At 47.7% G+C, this 19,809-nt stretch overlaps 1 protein-coding gene across 1 annotated transcript in view; it reads right to left on the bottom strand.

The window, feature by feature from the left end:
• Positions 1–19,809, bottom strand: part of Hr39 (Nuclear hormone receptor FTZ-F1 beta) — a 122,619-nt gene that overhangs the window by 17,108 nt on the left and 85,702 nt on the right. The window contains exon 11 of the mRNA XM_037435664.2: positions 3,747–3,999. Coding sequence (XP_037291561.1) covers positions 3,747–3,999 — 253 coding nt within the window. The remainder of the gene's footprint in view (positions 1–3,746; positions 4,000–19,809) is intronic.

Below are 19,809 nucleotides of genomic sequence, written 5' to 3'. Positions count from 1 at the left end.
GCAACTTCGAAGCGGAATAAGACGGCTTGACGGCGTGAACGAACAACGTGCTCGAGGAACAAAGTGACGCTGCCGGGAACGGCCTAGGACTGCTAGGACTACTCCGCCGACTCCTCAGCGTCTCGTGGGTCCCGCGTAAAAGTGGCGCCAGGCGCTGAGATAGCGTGAGAGCTACGGAAAAAAAAATTGCTCCCTGAATTTTGGAGGCGATACTTTGCTCGCCCTTTGCTCGGAGGCCACTTGAAGCTCGAAAAAACTGGTCGTGCCACCTATCGTTCGACCGTAAAAGCTTCCACTAGTGTTTGACGATGATGACGCTCGGCGGCGCGCGCTTTGAATTATCCGTAGAGGCAGCAATTTCTGTTCGAATTAACGAATCGTTTTACACATGGTCTCCTATGCACTGCGGACCGGACTGCGGCGACCATTTCGCATTATCCGAATTTTCGAATTAATGAGGTGTGAATTAACGAGCTTTCACTGTATGTGTGTATGTATGTATATGTATATATATATATATATATATAATGTCACTTGTGCTGCTTCAAGCTCTGTTGGTGGTGCACATGCCGGTGGAGCATTTAGTGGTGGGAATGCCTTCCAGCATTTGGGAGCAGCCATTGGAGCAGGCAAAATCTGCTTTTGAAGCGGCTACCTCTGTATTTGGAGCACACACAGGCTTTTTCATGATACACACAGAGGAACACAATCTAGCTTTAATTCAGTTTAATGTTCTCTCAGTTTACATAGTCATAGAAGCAGCAAGCCCATAGTAAGCACAAAAAATGAAAAAAGCAGCATCCTATACAGAAGAGCAGGCACATAAAACAGTGAAGGATATTGCACCAACTAGCTGGCTGCAGCATGAAGTTCTAGCAGCGTGCACGCACACTCACTCGCATAGGCCTGCACATGGGAGGCAGAGGGGGTGAAAGGGTGAGAAGAGGTTGCAAAGCCAGCCCCATACATTGACATGATAGAGAAGGGGCACTGTGACGAACCTCTGCCCCCCCCCCCCCCCCCGCCTCCTGAAGAGGAACCTTGCGCACACGTATGTACACCCCTTCCCTACACACACGTTCACAGCTTATTACAGTAAAACTTCATTGATAAGTATATGCGAACCAAGAACGCGGCTAACTGCGTACTAAACATAGTATGCATAATTACCGAGTACCGATTCTTTACGTGGGCCATCGCACTGAATAAGGAATAAATACAGTATCACGGCAAATATTGCCTAAAGCACCCACCACAAAGCCGTTTCTTTTTCTTTGCGAATTTTTAGAAATTGTTGGTCCTCTCGAACGGCCATCCAATGGCACGGGGTGGCAACATAAAGAAGCATTTCGACACTACTGCGGAGTCCAGGATAAGCAGCCGACACAGCAACTGGCATAGAGACGAAACGAACATAAGCGGCTGTCTACCTGAGATAAATTTGTACTACGGTGTGCTGGTTAGTGCAAACAGATGCAGCTTTTTGAAACGCGGTACGGTCGCACGCAGCCGATCATCTACTGGCTAGTTGCGTGCAGCGCTTCGCCTACTTGGCGCACACATTGTGCCAAGCCGCTTGCGCCCACTCTACTTCAGACCACGCACAAATGCGGCGAGAAAGCTATTACGTTATTGCGATAATGTGAGCTTTCTGCAAGCGATGCTCTAGCGGTCCTGACCACTGAGGTGCGTTTGGGTAGTCTCCTACGAAAGCGTGCTGTTTCAGTGCTGGTGATCCACACTACAACAGCGAGCTACTTCAATTTTTCCAAAGTGGTGCACACTAAACACAGCCCCGTACAATGATCGAGGCAGCAGCGATCGGCGCCTCCTGCTGGCTCAGGTAGTCGCCAGCTATCAGAAGCGTGCAGTAGGCTTAAAGCGGCCCTATGCCACACACGTAGGGTTTTTATCAGCGATGTCATACTGGTGCGCTCTTTGGTGGTCACATTGCCTTTGTTCTTTGCCAGTGATTACCAGAAAACACACCGCCGCAATCGCGCAGAATTTGGAATAATTGATGGGCCACTTTGTGCTCTTGAAGCTATACAATTACACTCAAATGCAGCAGCGCAAATTTACAAGACGGTGACCCTCATATATTATCTGCTCATACACGTGCTGTCAACATTACTTTTGGTTCCAAAACTACCGTATTTACTCGATTCTACCATGCCCTCGATTGTAACGCGCACCCGATTTCCACCGCGAAAAAAGAAAAAAACGTAAGACATCGATTGCAACGCGCACCTATTTTTTTCGCTGGCCCGCACGATCACACCACTCGAAAAAACGACTCCTTTCGGGAGCGTCTTTCATTTAAATATGAGGTACGGGCGAAGCTTGTGCCCCTCTGACGTGTAACAGAGCATTGCCGTCACTGTAGTTTTACCGTGGACCGATGTCAGCACGCGAACTTGCTTCGCCCCCTTCTTCTCGACGGCTGTAGTGCCAGGCATGTCGAAGTAAAGAGGCGTCTGATCGGCATTCCCGATTTGCCCAAGCAGGTAGCGGTTGTTGCGCCGCAAGTTTAGGACGAACCTCTGAAAACTGTGAAGCTTTTCATCGTACTCCTCCGCAAAACTTTTCGCATATGCATGTTCCCCTTCGGAGGGAAAAGCCTTTCCTCTTCATAAAGTTAGTTAGCCAGCACCTGCTCGCTTTAAACTGGCTCCGCATTAGACCTTTTTCTAAGACTAATTGCATAGCCCGCACTTGGAGCAATTCTGTCGTCACTAGCCGCTGTGCCGCTCGCTGCTCAAGCACATACTCGCCGAGCAGCTCTTTAATTTGCAAAAACCGACCCTGCTGTGGTCCACTGAAGCCTTTGCGTGAAGCTTTGATGTCGACAATCTTCTGCTTTTGTTTCCGCCGGTCCCGCACCCACGTTTCGGGAACTCCGAACGACCGCGATGCGGCCCGATTTCCGTCTGTTTCTGCACATGCGATGACTTTTTTTTTAAAAGCGGCATCGTGGTGCACTCGAGTTTTTGGAGTCGGCCCTTCCACGCCGTCGATGCTAATGCACTACTAGATGACGAACTCCTCAGCACACGTACGAAGTGCCGCACATGGGAAACAGATAGGCAGAAATGGCGGACGCACCATGCCGACGCACGTAGGGGGCAGCCATTTTGGATTTGTCGATGGCAATAGATTAACCTTAATTTTTTTTTGTTCGTACTCGATTCTAACGCGCATGCGATTTATGAACTCGCTTAACCGAAAAAAAGGTGTGCGTTAGATTCGAGTAATTATGGTACCTTGTGGCGCAGCTATGACGCAAATCAGACAAAAAAAAAAAAAAACTTTCTTGGAGCAGTATGGCACAGTAATTTCCAGTTGGTGCAGGTTGGCGAAATCGGCACAGGTTTCCCACCACTGGCACTGGGATGATAGTGAACAATTTTTTTTTTTCAGTTTATTTAGTACTTATAAGTCGGTCAAACAGTAACAGTTCATCATTCTCATTGTCTCCGTGTCATTTCGAAGCAGGTTTGAAGCAATTACTAAGAAAAATTACTGTATGGAGCAGGATGGAGCAGCAATTCTTTTTTGGACCAGTCTGGAGCGACTGGAGCAGCACTGAAATCCCTGCATTCACTCTCCCCACTGTAATAAAGTTTTGACTTTTCCTTCATTACCAAGTCAGTTTCATCTAGACAAGTTGAGGTATACAGCAGCATGTGAGGCAGTTACCGTGGCCTTCCTCCTTGTTGACAACCGCAAAAGCTGACTCTAGTCACCTGAGGTTAGCAGGATGATGACCTTGAGACAGACGAACTCGCGCTGATCAACCTGGAGGCGGCGCAGGAGGTCTGTGAGGCCCAGCATTCGTTCGATGACAGGTCCCATGCCAAGGTGCCGCGCCTGGCCCAGGGTCACCGACTTGCCCATGGACACCCTGATCTCATTAGGTGTGCCAGTTGACCGGTAGCAACAGCTCAGCAGAAGGAGTTCACACCAGGAGTTGATCAGCAGAGCTATTTGGTCATCCACCTGCCCCAAGAAAAAAGCCAACCACACACAGCTATCTACAAATGCCTCTAAACCATGTCTTTCAGAAATCACAGATGCTAGTAGCCATAAAACTCTGTCCACTACAACTACAACTACTACTACTACTACTACTACTACTACTACTACTACTACTACTACTACTACTACTACTACTACTACTACTACTACAGGGGTGGAAATGGACTTTAGTATTTTGGAGCAGCTCAGGGAACAGGAATAATGCTGTTTTAGAGCAGCTTTGGCAGAGTAAAAGGGAAGTTTCGGAGCAGGTTTAGAGCAGGTGTGTTTTGGAGCAATGCAAGTTACTGTTGCAGCAGCTGTCGAGGGTCAAACATAATCCCCAATCAAAATTATTCCTGGTGAAAAATTCTAATTTTGTTTCCTAAACATTCAGTACTAATCAGCTTACTAGACTTACCAACCACAAGTGTTTGTGTGTTCCCATCATTAAACACCCTGGCTGACAGAGAACTCAGAAAAAATAAGAAACCAGCGATCCTTATCTCGTTTTCACGACGGTTTGATAATCGCAGCGCACTCAGTTTGGCGGAAGTTATTCTGACGCCTATTAAACACACTGCTCTGCTCATCTGGGCCCCGCCTGGAGCGGAGTGGGGATGAGCAATTCACACGGCGAATCCGCGGGCCCGGTACAGCAAGCTGCCCTGCAGAAATGGCGTGGGCAGCATAGGCGCTGCAGTGCACATAATTAAACAGATAATCATGTCCACGCGACTGCTCCGTGTTTCCAAGAAACTGTCAGCTATCACTTAGTATTATACGGCAGTAAAGAAGCGCATAATGCCACCCACACGTAGTGGGTCCACTGCAAGAGCGGCTCTACCATCTGGAGGAAATAAAAAAGATTGCGTGCCTCTTCTCGACTCGAGAGCCAGCCACGACTGGCGCATCGTCCCAGCACTAGCTATTCGGTGGTTTAATAAACCCCCCAGTACCTGTGATTCATCGTGACGAATTGGTGGAAAGTGCTGGGTAGTCTCACGAATGCTACAGACCCCCCAGGAAGCCGTCATACGAGTCCAGTGCCAGTCAATACTCCCGTGCATCGAACCAGCCGCCGAATCAGGGGATTGCCTCCGGAAGTCGACGATACTGCTCCCACCACGTCAACAAACATGACCAACACTTCGGTACAAACCTTGCCAACCGGCACGGGAAGCACGTCGTCGAACCGCTATTTATTGGAAAGCCCATGGGCACCGGCGAAGTTCCATGGTACGGAGTGCGAGGACGTTGAGGACTGGTTGGCGGACTTCGAGCGCGTAGCCACCTTGAATCAGTAGGACAACGCGGCGAAACTGGGTCGTGTCTACTTCTATCTCGAAGACGGGGCACGCACTTGGTATCAAAATCGAGAGGAGCCCTTGACAACGTGGCCCGAATTCTCCCGTAGACTTCTACAGACATATGCCAGCGCTGACCGCCAAGACAGAGCTGAACGAGTTATTCTTACCCGCGTCCAGTCGCCAAACGAAACTGTGACCGCGTACGCCGAAGACATGACGCGCCTCTTCTGACGGGCAGATTCAAGAATGACGGAGGACAAGAAGTTGCGTCACTTGATGCGCGGTGTCAAGGACCAGCTTTTCGCCGGCCTCGTGCGAAGCCCTCCGAAGACGGTCGCGGAGTTCTTGTCCGAAGCCGTGACAATGGAAAAAATGCTGCAGACCAATACGACAGGCAAGTCAGTGGCATGTCCACTGCTGACATTTCCACCGCCTCTGGGACCAGCAATGACTCCTTACGTGAACTCATCCGTAATACCGTACGTGAAGAGTTGCAAAAGGCTGGTGTAACACCTCATCCTACGGTTAGCGCTATTGCAACTGTGGTCAAGGATGAGCTGCACCAGGCCCTCCGGGACATCTTGCCTCCTGATACAGCTGCGTCAGCTCCTGCTGAATACCACCGTGGGACAACCTACGCGGAAGCCTTGAAACGCCCTGCTGCATCGCTGCCATTGTTCGTTCATCCTGTCCCTGCAGTTTCACTCGAGTCAGCGCAGCATATACCATACTACGAAGGCACGTACACGCCACCGCCCCTGCCCTTTGTCCGTGGTGCTTCTGTCGCCTATCGTTCGGTGCAACCGGTCCAGTACATCGATGATCGGCACTCGTCTCCTCGGAAGTCTGGCGTACACCCGATCACCGGCCTCTATGCTTTCACTGCGGAGAAGCTGATCACTTGTACCGCCAGTGCCCATATCGCCGTCTCAGGCTTCGCGGCTTCTCTGCATACTCACCGCCACCTCGTTACGGCAAGAGACCACGTGACATCGAAAACTACCTCTCCCAGCAGCATGCACCACCGTCTGCCAGGCGCCAGTCGCGCTCGCCATCACCGAGGCGATTTCATCAATGCCCCAGCGGTATTCTATCGCACGATCTCCCAGCCCCCGCCGGGAAAACTAGCCGAAGCGACCTCTGGGGGTGGGGTCGCTGAACGTCGAAGCGCTGAAGACTTCCTATTGACGCAGAACCGTACAGAAACTGGTCCGACATCACCTGCTGCTGCAAAGGATAGCCGGCTTTCACTCGACATAGCAGTGACAATTGATGGTTGTGTAGTTAATGCGTTAGTGGACACCGGTACAGACTATTCCATACTGAGCGGGAAACTGACAACGCAGCTGAAGAAAGTAATCACGCCGTGGCATAACTCGCAGATTCGGACAGCTGGTGGCCATGTCGTTACTCCACTGGGCGCCTGCACAACTAGAGTACAGATTCAAGGGTATACATTCGTAGCAAGCTGCCTTGTTCTACGTGAATGCTCCCGTGACGTCATTCTGGGAGTTGACTTTCTACAGGAAAATGGAGCTATCATTGATCTGCAAGAGCGCCGCATCATGTTCTCAGCCCAGCGAGCAATCAACGTGCAGGATGACGGAAGGCGTCTCGACGTACCCCGTATTTCTGAACAGAGCGTGACGCTTCCTCTTCGAGCAAGTGTTCTAGTCGACGTAACATGCTGTGGTTTGAGCGAAGGCGATGTGGTGGCCGAGACAAATTTAGAATACCTCTTGCTGCAAGGCATCTGTGTAGCGAGAAGTGTAATACACGTTCCTGATGGCCGATCTGAATTCCTCGCTACCAACTTTAGCAACGAGCATCGACACCTTTTCCGTGGCACTTCGATAGAATTTGCCCACGAAGTAGCAAACGTAACTAATTGTCTCATGCGAGAAAGAGTGGATAACGCAGACACGTCAATAAACAACATTGACATCAATCCTGATCTGTCCACCGATAACCAGACTGCGCTGCGAGCGCTCTTGTTCGAGTACAGGTCTTGCTTTCGAAAATTGCTCAAAGATCCGCCAAACGTCCATCACTCAACACAGGATCATCACGTACGAGGACGCACGCCCAATACACCAGCACCCCTACCGCGTGTCGGCTAAAGAACGTGAAGCGATACGTACGCAAGTTCGCGAGATGCTTGACGATGGCGTTATCGAACCATCCAACAGCCCGTGGTCATCTCCAGTCGTGCTTGTCAAAAAGAAGGACGGGTCGCTACGCTTCTGCGTCAATTACCGAAAGCTTAACAACATGACCAAAAAGGATGTGTACCCGCTGCCGCATATCGACGATTCGCTGGATAGACTTCGTTGTGCCCATTATTTCACTTCTCTCGATCTCAAAAGCGGGTACTGGCAAATCGAGGTAGATCAGCGAGACCGCGAGAAGACAGCCTTCGTGACTCCAGATGGCCTATACCAATTTCGAGTACTCCCTTTCGGCTTGTGTTCAGCGCCGGCAACTTTCCAGCGATTGATGGACACTGTCCTCACAGGGCTCAAGTGGCAGACTTGTCTTGTCTACCTTGATGATGTGGTGGTCTTCTCTGCCACGTTCGAGCAGCACCTTCACCGCCTGCGGCGCAGCGTGCTGGAGGCTATCCGATCGGCGGACCTCACACTAAAACCACAGAAGTGCCACTTCGGCTATGAAGAACTAAAATTTCTTGGACATGTAGTTAGCGCCGAAGGAGTCCGGCCTGATCTAGACAAGCTTGCCGCTGTTGCCAAATTACCAGCTCCTGTCGACAAGCAGGCCGTCCAACGCTTCCTTAGTTTGTGCGCCTACTATCGCCGGTTCATTCATGGCTTTTCACAGATAGCAGAACCTCTGACTCGTCTCACAAGGGACGACACGCCGTTTGTCTGGGAAAACGAGCAACAAGAAGCTTTTGATGAACTGCGACAGCGCATGCAATCAGCACCCGTTCTCGCTCATTTCGACGATGATGCTGACACGGAGGTCCATACTGACGCTAGTAACGTTGGGCCTGGTGCAGGGCTCGTTCAGCGTCAAGACGACATCGAAAGGGTGATAGCCTACGCCAGCCGCTCTCTATCCCGTGCCGAGGCGAATTATTCTACTACGGAGAAAGAGTGCCTCGCAGTCGTGTGGGCAATCACCAAGTTTCGCCCGTACCTTTATGGTCGTCCCTTCAAGATAGTGACAGACCATCACGCGCTCTGTTGGTTGGTAAGCCTGCGCGACCCTTCAGGACGGCTAGCTTGGTGAAGCTTGCGGCTGTAGGAATTTGATGTCACCATCGTCCATAAGTCCGGCCGTAAGCATGAAGACGCTGACACACTGTCACGCGCACCCCTTCATGTCGTCAGTCAGGAAGCAGAGGAAGACGAAGGCTTCCTGGGCGCCATTAGCTCATCAGACTTAAGCAAACGGCAGCGGGATGACGCAGAGATTCGTCCGATAATCGATCATATGAAGGAACAGGGCACAATCATACCACGTCATTTATTCCGCTTGTTGCCATCGTTCTGCCTCCGAGACGGTGTGCTGTACGAGAAGAACGCTCGTTCGAACAACCGTGCCTACCTCCTGGTGGTTCCTCGAGGCATGCGAGACGACGTCCTCTTCGCTTGCCATGACGAACACACATCCGGTCCTCTAGGCTACTCATGGACATTTGCCAGAGTGAGCGAGAGGCACTATTGACCAGGACATTCGGCAAGCGTCAAGAAGTACGTCAAGAGCTGTCGGGAATGTCTGCGCCGAAAGCAACCATCTGTTAAGCCAGCTGGTTTGCTTTAGCCCATTGAAGCACCTTGCACGCCATTCGACCAAGTCGGCATGGACATTCTCGGGCCATTTCCCCTGTCTGCGGACAGCAACAAATGGGTGATCGTCACGACCGACTATTTGACGCGCTACGCTGAGACGCAGGCGATCCCACGAGCCACGGCTTCTGAGGTAGCACAATTTTTCATGCACTACAACGTGTTACGACACGGTGCTCCTTCCAGTATAATAACGGACAGAGGGACGGCATTCACGGCACAGCTTATGGACGAAGTTTTCAAACTGAGCAACACCAGACACCGAAAGACAACTGTGTACCACCCGCAAACCAACGGACTTACCGAGCGACTGAATAAAACCATCGCAGACATGATCTCAATGTACATCGACGTACAGCGCAAAACATGAGACCAGATCTTACCTTACGTGACCTTCGCGTATAATACCGCCATGCAAGAGAACACGCGTTCACGCCATTTCGGCTTCTCTACGGCCGCGAAGTGCAGACCATGCTGGACTCTATGCCACCGTGTCAAGACGAAGACGAGTTGGCAACTGACGCCGATGAATTCGCAGAGCGTGCTGAGGAAGTTAGGCACCTCGCGCGACTACACATTGGCCAGCAACAGCAGGCAGACGCACGGCGCTATAACATCCGCCACACAGAAGTGTTTTACAACCCCGGAGACCAAGTTTGGGTGTGGACGCCCGTCCGCCGCCGTGGCCTTAGTGAAAAGTTACTGAGTCGGTACTTTGGCCCATATAAAGTGTTACGCCGCGTCAGTGACGTAAACTACGAAATGGTTCCAGACACAACATTGCAGGCACGGAGCAGGCACGGAGCAGGACACGACCGAGGCCGGACGTCGTTCATGTGTTGTGCATGAAACCATTTATTGCGCTTTGTTCATAACTTTTTCCTTGCTGTACACTGTTCTTTGTGTTATTTATTTTTGTGAACTTGCTTCTTTGTTCACTGATTTTTCCTATATTGGCACGCTCGTTAATTTCTACTTTTACTTTATCCGAATTTCCAATTTCTTTTTTTTTTCACGTGCCTATGTCGTAACATCAGGGTGCTGCTATGTACTTTTCTTTCCTTCTTTTGGGACTTTTTTTTTTTCTTTTCGAAAGGGGGGATAATGCCACCCGCACGTAGTGGGTCGACTGCAAGAGCGGCTCTACCATTTGGAGGAAAGAAAGAAGATCACGTGCCTCTACTCGTCTCGAGAGCCAGCCACGACTGACGCATCGTCCCAGCGCTAGCTATTCGGTGGTTTAATAAACCCTCAGTACCTGTGATTCATTGTGACAATATATTTATCGTGGAAAACCGATAGTGCCTGTTCGCTCGCTATCTCAGACAGACCTCGTAATGCTTTCGAAACGCTCCTTGGCGTGAACATTTCAAAAGGTCATGCTACAGTGCTAGCCTAGTATGTTTTCTGCACTTAAGCAAAAAGGAAGAGAAAGAAGTCTTCCTGGTGGGTACTTCAGGCAACTTCAGCTGAGGTACCGTATTTCTTTACTGGTGGCAAAAACGCGCATCAGGAGATGCACATTTGTACTTATAAACATGCACTTCCGTTTAGTGCATGATCATTCCGCGTTCACAAATCATCGAGGTTTCACTCTCTTACTAGACAATTCACAAAAATTCATGCTGGTGACAACACTTTAGCGGAAAAACCACGGCGATAACAGCGATGAAACAAGCACTAACTAGCAAGCCCCATTAATGGGGCTTGAACCGAATTACAACGTGGTCGAACACTGGACATGGATGCGGCCGCATCCTTTGCTCTAGAGGAAAAGCTGTGCCGGAAAAGCTTTACAAAAGCAGTGACATCCTGGAGCGCTCTCATTGCTACCATTACCATATCTTAAAGATGCGCTAAATATATAGCAATTTCAAACACTCAAATTTTGCAATATAAATCATAGACAAGTTTGCTCATGTATTATAGACGGATGGAAATTGTGTGATGCTTATATCAACTGCTTTCAGGAAAAATACAATCCCATTCATGCAATTTATTGCGCACAAAAAGGATTGTTTCTGAGTTCTTTTTTGCTAGATGGTGCCACCATCCTTGAACCGCATCAACATACCGGTGGTCGTGCGGCCGATTGCACCGGCTTGCTTGCGCACAGAGTGAGTCATAAACAGTCATTTGTCGTCCATGCTTATTGTTGTCATGAAACAACAACTCGACTTCATGTTACAGTCTCTTAATACGATGCAACATGAACAACAACTCGACTTCATGTTACAGTCTCTTAATACGATGCAACAGAGTTCCATGAAACAGAAAAAAAATGCTAGGATACAGTGGGTGAAAGCTAGTGGGGGCCATCAGAAAGCAGAGTATCGTTCTATCATGGCGGCACCCGAGCACTTATGGGCTTTAATGCATGGGCCCTATGGGGAGCTTTTCCTCTAGAGTCTGTATAATAACTCCATGGCGTAGCCAGCACTCAGTGTTGCTCGGTCAAAAAGAACAATTGGCTAGATTTGACAGTTTACACTTTCAATCGAAATTACCGGGGAAATGGCTGTTTATGCACAGCCTGGTGTAGCAGATCAGATTGGCACAAAATGGCACGATTGGCACAGAACTTTCCACTACTACTACTACTACTACTACTACTACTACTACTACTACTACTACTACCACTACTAATGACGATGACAATACCAAAACGGGCTTCACGTCACAGCTATTAATAGAATACAAAAACACAGAATTCAATTCATGTTTATTTGTTCTGAAGGTTGCTGCTTAAATGCTGCTACATAATGCAGAAAGTTTCTCTGTCAGCAATGTCTCAGATTATTTTTAACACGATAATGTTAAAAAGCTTGTTTCGCTGAAATTCTGTTAGTGGCGTTGGTTGTGAGTAAAATGTCATCTTGTATGTGACCAAAAAATAAAGAAACATGCACATCAAATAAATAATAACGATTTCCAGGCATAAGTGAGGATCGAACCCAGGTTGTCTACATGGCAAGCAGGTGTTCTATTACAGAGTTTAAAGATTTGATGAAACTGCTTTGGAAAAAATACACTACATGAATGTCATGAAGTGGAAAGTCTCCTTAACCCATCATATGTTGTGTGGCAGGAGCGTAGAATCGCACCAAGTGTCAAAAGATGTGAATTGAGCAATGAGTGGGCATTATGAAGGCCCACCCATTAAAAAGTGCTCAGACATATTTAATCATCACCAGTAGCAGAACCATCAACAAAATGACCGCTGCATAGGTTCCCGTGTTACCCTACGTATGCACAGTGGGCCCTTCACTGCTTTGCAAAATAATTATGGTGCAGTGGAGACTTAACTGTGCTAGAATAGGTAATTAATAGAACTTTGAAACGGCCATTATAACGCACACACCGAGAACCGTAGCAGGTTGGCAGTTCACAAGGCTGACAGTATAATCGGGCATGAGGCCCCGATTAAGCTATCGTAACCTACTCTTGAAGGAGAAGCTCAAGCGCAAGCGCCCTTCAATTTTTGAATATGTATACTAGTGATTGAAATAAAACTGACAAAAGCCCACATACAGTAAAAGCTCGTCCATTTGGAATGAAAAATGGAATAATTTGGACATGTTCTCTCTTCCAGGCCGGCATATATTTCGTTCAATGGTATCAAACGATCATTAATTTGAACCATCCTTAGAGCCCGGCAAGCACGAAGCACAAGTACGAGACATAAAGGAGTAAAAATGGCATTTGCAAACAGTTGAAAATGGCCGCAGGCTTTCATAAAAACGTGGTTGCCATCAACCCCCATCAAGGTTTCTTAAGCAAGGTATCCGTCCAGAGCATGCCTTGGCTTAAAGACACACTATAGTCAAATAACAATGTGCGTCAGAGCAAAACCTCCATGTATGACATCCAAAATGAAAATATTATCAACAACAGTGCCCTACTGATTGAGAAATAAAGGTAAATGGACAAGAACACAAGCACCGCAGTAGGACATTTTCAAAATGATCCCGATGACATCAGATGGACTGCCTACAATTGATCACCAATAATCAATATAACTGCACTAAATAAAGAGCCTTCCGTACATGGACCGCCTACAATTGATCACTAATAATCAATCTAACTGCACTAAATAAAGAACCTTCCGTACATCAAAAAACGCAATAAAATGCTCCATTTTCGTTTCTGTTTGATTCATAGAAAAAAGAACCGCCGGACGTTACTACAGTAAAAGCTCGTTAATTCGAATTTCACGGGAACGCTGAGCAATTTCGAATTAAACAAAATTCGAAATAATGAAAGTGAGCAAAAATGGGTGGATTTCGGGGGTGGGGTCACGAAAAATATTTATTGGCCAAAAAAGTCGGTGATGACCATCTGCCTCTTTTCTCTGAATGCCACAGCTGCGGCTCTCTGTTCCAGCGCGCGGACGCGGCGCAGGGAATCCTCTTCACCCTCTTCAAAGCTGAAGAAGAGACGCGCCACATTAAGTGCCTCCATCACTGCAGAAGCTGACGGGCGCACGGGCGCTTCGTCATTTTCGTCTTCCGCACCTTCTGGCTCTTCAGCATCAGGCTGCGCACCGGCTACTTGAGCGATAATGTCCTCATCAGTCAGGGCACCACACACCGATGCACCGGTGTCAACTTCAACATAATCGGCAAAACGTACGCCACGAAGAATGTCGCGCAATGCCACTGGCATGAGCTCCTCAGCCCCATCCACGTCGACGTCACAACTATCCTGCGCACTTCCAGCTGCAAATCCACTGTGGCGGAAACAGTTTGCGATTGTGGTCGCGGTCACCTGTTCCCATGCGCGCACCAACATGTGCATGGCAGTGAGCAGCGTAATGCCGAAGTCCTTCCTGCCGCCCGCGCACAAAATCATTCTCTCCAGCACGTGACGCCTATAAAAGCACATAATGTTCCTTATCACACCCTGGTCTATTGGCTGTAGGGCCGCAGTCGTATTTGCCGGAAGGAACACCAACTTAGTTGCTCTCAGCTCAACTTTGTGCGCCGAACAGTTGTCGACGACAAGAAGAACGCGTCTGCCGCCCAGTTCCATTCGCCTGTCGAATTCCAGCAGCCACTTCCTGAATAGGTCACCTGTCATCCAGGCTTTCTTGTTTGCGGCGTACTCCGTCGGCAGTGAGCGAATGTTTTTGAAGCACTGTGGCTTGAGTGCTTTGCCAATGACAAAAAGGGGGACCTTTTCCGTACCGGTCATATTTGCGGCGACCAGAACAGTGACACGCTTTTTGCTGCGCTTGCAGCCGGCACAACTGTCTCCCTTGTAGGTGATCGTCTTGTCTGGCTGCAACTTGAAAAATAACGCTGTCTCGTCAGCGTTAAACACATCCTATGATGAGTAGCTCTCCAAGTACTGCTGCAGGGTGTCGCTTCTCCAAGTAGCGCATGTTTCGGCGTCCACTTCCTTTGCCTCGCCGGATAACGTGCGGAATACGAGATTGTGCCGCTCCCTGAAACAATGAAACTATCCCTCAGAGGCGACAAAGTCTTCAATGTCCAAGCGCAGGGCGAAATCGGCTGCCTTGGCCATGATGATAGGGCCGCTCAATGCGATACTCTGGGCTCTCATTTCTTTAACCCAGATAATCAAAGCTGACTACAGTTCCGGGAACTTCGCTGTCTTTAGCCTTTTTCGACTGGTGCCAAAATCCTCGGCTGCATAGGCGTTTTCAATGGCCGTCCTGTTGCGTATGTAGGTTTACAACGTGCTCGGAGGTATGCCGTGCTTCCTCGCAATTTCGTATTTGCTCGAGTTCCCTTGGTCAACCTCTCGCAAAATCTCCACCTTCTCCTTAACAGTCTTCGCGCAGTAGTTTCCCCGCGGCATCTTGCTACTTCGATGCGGAATAAGACGGCTTGACGGCGTGAACGAACAACGTGCTTGAGGAACAAAGTGACGCTGCCGGGAGCGGCCTAGGACTGCTAGGACTACTCCGCTGGCTCCTCAGCGTCCCGTGGGTCCCGCGTACAAGTGGCGCCAGGCGCTGATAGCGAGAGAGCTACGGAAAAAAAAAAAAAAAAAAAAAATTGCTCCCTGGATTTTGGAGGCCATACTTTGCTCGCCCTTTGCTCGGAGGCCACTTGAAGCTCGAAAAAAACTGGTCGTGCCACCTATCGTTCGACCGTAAAAGCTTCCACTAGTGTTTGACGATGATGACGCTCGGCGGCGCGCGCTTTGAATTATCCGTAGAGGCAGCAATTTCTGTTCGAATTAACAAATCGTTTTACACATGGTCTCCTATGCACTGCGGACCGGACTGCGGCGACCATTTCGAATTATCCAAAATTTCGAATTAATGAGGTGTGAATTAACGAGCTTTCACTGTATGGGGAATGGCGTGAGTGCTTCAAAATTTCAATTTTCGCGTGGTTACACAAGACAGGTGGTGCTATCTAGCGGTGCGCAGTTGAAACAAAAAACTCCTGCAATCTCAAAGCCAATGGCGGGAAATTTATCAATTACTGTTCCTGCTACTGCGGCACATGCTGCTTTCGGTCTGCTGCTACTAGCGCAGTAAAGCCAGGCAACGTTGTGCATGACAACAGTAATGTGAACCAGTCTGTTCGGTCCGCTTCTTGAGGCGGGTAATTTGAAGTGTGCTAACCCGATGCGGATCACTAAAATGTGATTTTATTTTTAAATAGGCCCTTCCTTGGCACAGAAGTAATACTACGAGGTTTCTGGACCGCTATTTCAACAATCAACGTCGTCTTAACAAATGCCTTTGGTGTCCCTTCAAGACACAGGGTCATGAGCAATGTTCAAATTGTGAATGAAGCTGCAAATGACAAAAACAATGGCTTTTGCACAACTCTTATGCAAAAGAATTACTGGTTTATGCATTCCTGAAAAAAAGAATGCATCGATGAAACAGACATTTTCTCATTGTTTTCTTGATGCCTTTCACATTTCAGCATTAGTTTATAGGGTGTCTACAAAGTTGATATTTAAAAATTCCTCGTGTTTTCCAGGTTTCCAAGAATAATTATGCTTAAACTCCTGGAGTGAAACAATTTTTTTGTGTCCAGGCGGGCTGACATCATGTGGGGATGATGTCACCTCTCTAGTATGCATGTTAAAAAATAAAACTCGAGATGACTTAATCGCATTTGAATAGTTGAGAGTAGCACAGTTACACCTCGGTATAGCGTAGTCAGTAAAATGGGCAATTAACCTAGTTATATTTTATTTATTCATCAAAACTTTCACTTAAATTTGTCTTTTTAATGCAAAGTATAGTTGCCGAATGATTAATTTTGACATTTAAAAAACCAGAAAAAAGCTAAACAATTGCAGCTACCTGAAAAACATCTTTTTATGTGAAAAAAAAAAAATCGATTTTGTAGAACTTCATGTCTAGCGACCCTGACTTGATGCCACACTAGTACGGCACGTGTAAGGATGAAGTAATTTCAGGTTTGACGCACTGTGCAATTGCGCATATTTTGCTGTCGCTGCGTGTGCTCAAAATGTTGGGTGTTGCCTATAATGATGCAACGCCGATGCTGCCCTGTTACCCAGATCAATAATTTGCTCTCCTGAGTACTCAGTCTGACAAACGTCAAAATAGCTTTTGCCAAATGTCGAAAACCATACATCACACAGTATTAAAAAAAGAGTAGTAATTATTGTGATAAAGAGAAATCAGAAACTTCAACAAATATAGGATACAGCAGCCAGGGGTGTATCCAGAAATTTTTTTCCAAGGTGAGGGGAGGGAGGGTATCATGCTTTGTGCTTGTTTGTCGGTGAATTTGTATCTGTATATTTACACATGCCCAATATTAAGAAAATGTAGGGGGAATTTGAACGTGCCTGCCTCCCCTCGAGCTACGCCTGTGATATCAGTCCACTAACACTTCCAAAAACATGGCCACTGCAACTTTGCGATCAGAGCACAACACATAAAAAAAATATAAGCCGCCTGCACATTTCCTCCAAAATTTTGAGGCCCACCCAATCACGGGCGACCAACCATGCCCCGTGTACAAAGTACGCATTTAATGTCGGAGTTGCGCTTAACCCACCATCCCTCCCTCACTCCTGCTTTCATTTTAAAAGTGCTTACCTTAAACCAAATAAACCAGATGTCCAAGTAAAAATACCACACTAAGCTAATGTACTAGTCTAATTGCTGGTATAAAAATACCCACGACGATCAGAATGATACTTCGTTTACTGCTCTCAAAAAAAAAAAAAAAAAAAAAGAAGGGGGTGAATGGGGGAGATATGACCGCGGGTGTGGACCCGCAAGCAATCGGCCAGCGTCTAAATAACCGGCTGAGCCTGTCAAAACCGGACAGGTGGCAAAACTGCAACTTACAAAGTGGCTATCATTATAGGTAGTACTGCATGATCTAGTGAGATTTGGAATTGAAAGTATACAATGGCCTTAGCCACACCAACCTACACCCTGTCCACGGCTTTCAGTCTGTCATCGGGTGTGTAATAGCAGCTACCACTGAATTCGCTGCCACTTATTTCAGCATGCACTTCTTGTATCTGTTTTAAATTCTCCCAAATCAACATTATGTGAAATTACTTGAAAAAATGTGAAAGTACATTGTTCGCTTCTCGACAGATATTAGCAGTAGAGTATAGAGCCCCATGGTGATTCATCTCTTTATGCTGACATGCACAACCACCATGGATATTTGGCCCAAAATAATGCCCTATTTACGTAATAAAATTTAGTCATGTATATGAAGTGTAAGATCACTGACACATGCTGCATTTGGCACCCAAGTTCCTTTAACATTGACAGCGATACGATTGATCAAAGCCATTTTGGTGCAGCTTCTGGAGCAGATAAAACTAAAGCTGTGCGAAGAGCACAATTTTGGCTGCGAAGTGAATTAAGATACTGAAGTGTGAGTGCAAACTGAATATAAAATATTTTTCGAATGCTTCGAAGTGAAAAGGCAGAAAAAATATTTCAGTTGAGGGTATTCCTAAACATATTTTTATCAGACAGCAACATGAAAGTGTTTCTTTTGGCTAGATTAATGAACAGCCCTGCCACGATCGTCTAGTGACTCAGACTGCCGACACACAGGTCGCGGGATCGAATCCCGGCTGCGGCGGCTGCATTTTTGATGGAGGCAAAAATACTGTAGGCCCGTGTGCTCAGATTTGGGTGCATGTTAAAAAACCCCAGGCGGTCAAAATTTCCGAAACCCTTCACTACGGCATCTCTCTTAATTCATATAGTGGTTTTGGGACTTTCACATATCAAACTTTTACCTTAATCTCGAGACGCTATTCTTTCAGGACTATGATAGGTTTCAGGACTATGATCAATCAATCAATTTCACGCACGAGCTCTGTGTAGAGGTGGAAACACATTGCCGCGAATAAAATGGCCCCGCCGCGGTGGTCTAGTGGCTAAGGTACTCGGCTGCTGACCCGCAGGGCGCGGGTTCGAATCCCGGCTGCGGCGGCTGCATTTCCGATGGAGGCGGAAATGTTGTAGGCCCGTGTGCTCAGATTTGGGTGCACGTTAAAGAACCCCAGGTGGTCGAAATTTCCGGAGCCCTCCACGACGGCGTCTCTCATAATCATATGGTGCTTTTGGGATGTTAAAGCCCACATATCCATCAAATCAATGCACAGGTATAAACTCCCAGAGAGTGCAACATCCAATATATTGAATGCTGCGCCGAGCCAAAGCCCAGAAAGTGCATTCATTCTGACTAAAGATTGCTCTTTTTTCAGCCACATTCTAACAAGTTTTGATCTCATCTCACGCACAAATGATAAAAAGGCAGTGTAGTTCGTTAATTGCGCAGCATTTGCGAGTACACCGGCACATGATACACAATCTGTTGTAGGTTGTAACGCGTGGACAGAGTGTTTCCAAAGAGGCCAATTGCCAGGGCACCAAATCAAATGAACGCCACGTGACTTTGCGGCATCGTCGCAATGCGCGCATTCTCTTCCTTGTTTGCTCATGCATGATGGCATGCGAGCCCGAAAAGCATGGGCTTCAAGATCAATAACATAGTGACATATTTTTGGCATTTTCAGTTACAGAATACACATCTCTAAGGCTATGCCTTTTCTATCTTTCCGCTTGCTGCTACAAAGCCACTAGTGGCATCACCACCAAGAAGATATCAATGGCGGGTTACATGGTTTACATGGTCGTTTGCTATTAGGGGACAGCATTGTTACTTTCAACTTGTGCACTTTAGTTGTTCTCGCTTAGTTACTGCTGAATCGTCCATCGGGAGTCGAACTAAACATTGCCTCGCTCGTAGCGATAAAAATGATGGCTGGTGCTCGGAACAACGTCATACAAGGCACTGTCGTGTAGTTTCCTCATAGGCCTAGGTGACAGGTGACGACATAGTGTGCGTCATCTTAGGTGACAAAGATGTACAGTGCTTCAGTGAACTTCACTTCTGATTAGCATTTCTAGGCGCCACCTCGGACAGGAGTACAGAAAGTGACTTCATCAGTGCAGATGACGACGTCGCTGTGTCTGACTGCATCGATGCTAATATGGCTGATGTTGCCGGCGCCGTGGAAGTGGTCCCGTGCAGCAACACTAATTCCAACGCTAAACGACATTTTACCGCGCTACAGGGTTTGCACTGGCGCTCACCACCAATCACGACTGTTGTGGCTGATGGGACTGAATTGACTTATTTTGAAAGCTTCAATACTTCATT

This window comes from Rhipicephalus microplus, chromosome X (genome assembly GCF_043290135.1).
Source record: "Rhipicephalus microplus isolate Deutch F79 chromosome X, USDA_Rmic, whole genome shotgun sequence".
Lineage (NCBI taxonomy): Eukaryota > Metazoa > Arthropoda > Arachnida > Ixodida > Ixodidae > Rhipicephalus > Rhipicephalus microplus.
This window is presented reverse-complemented; position numbering and strand designations above follow the sequence as displayed.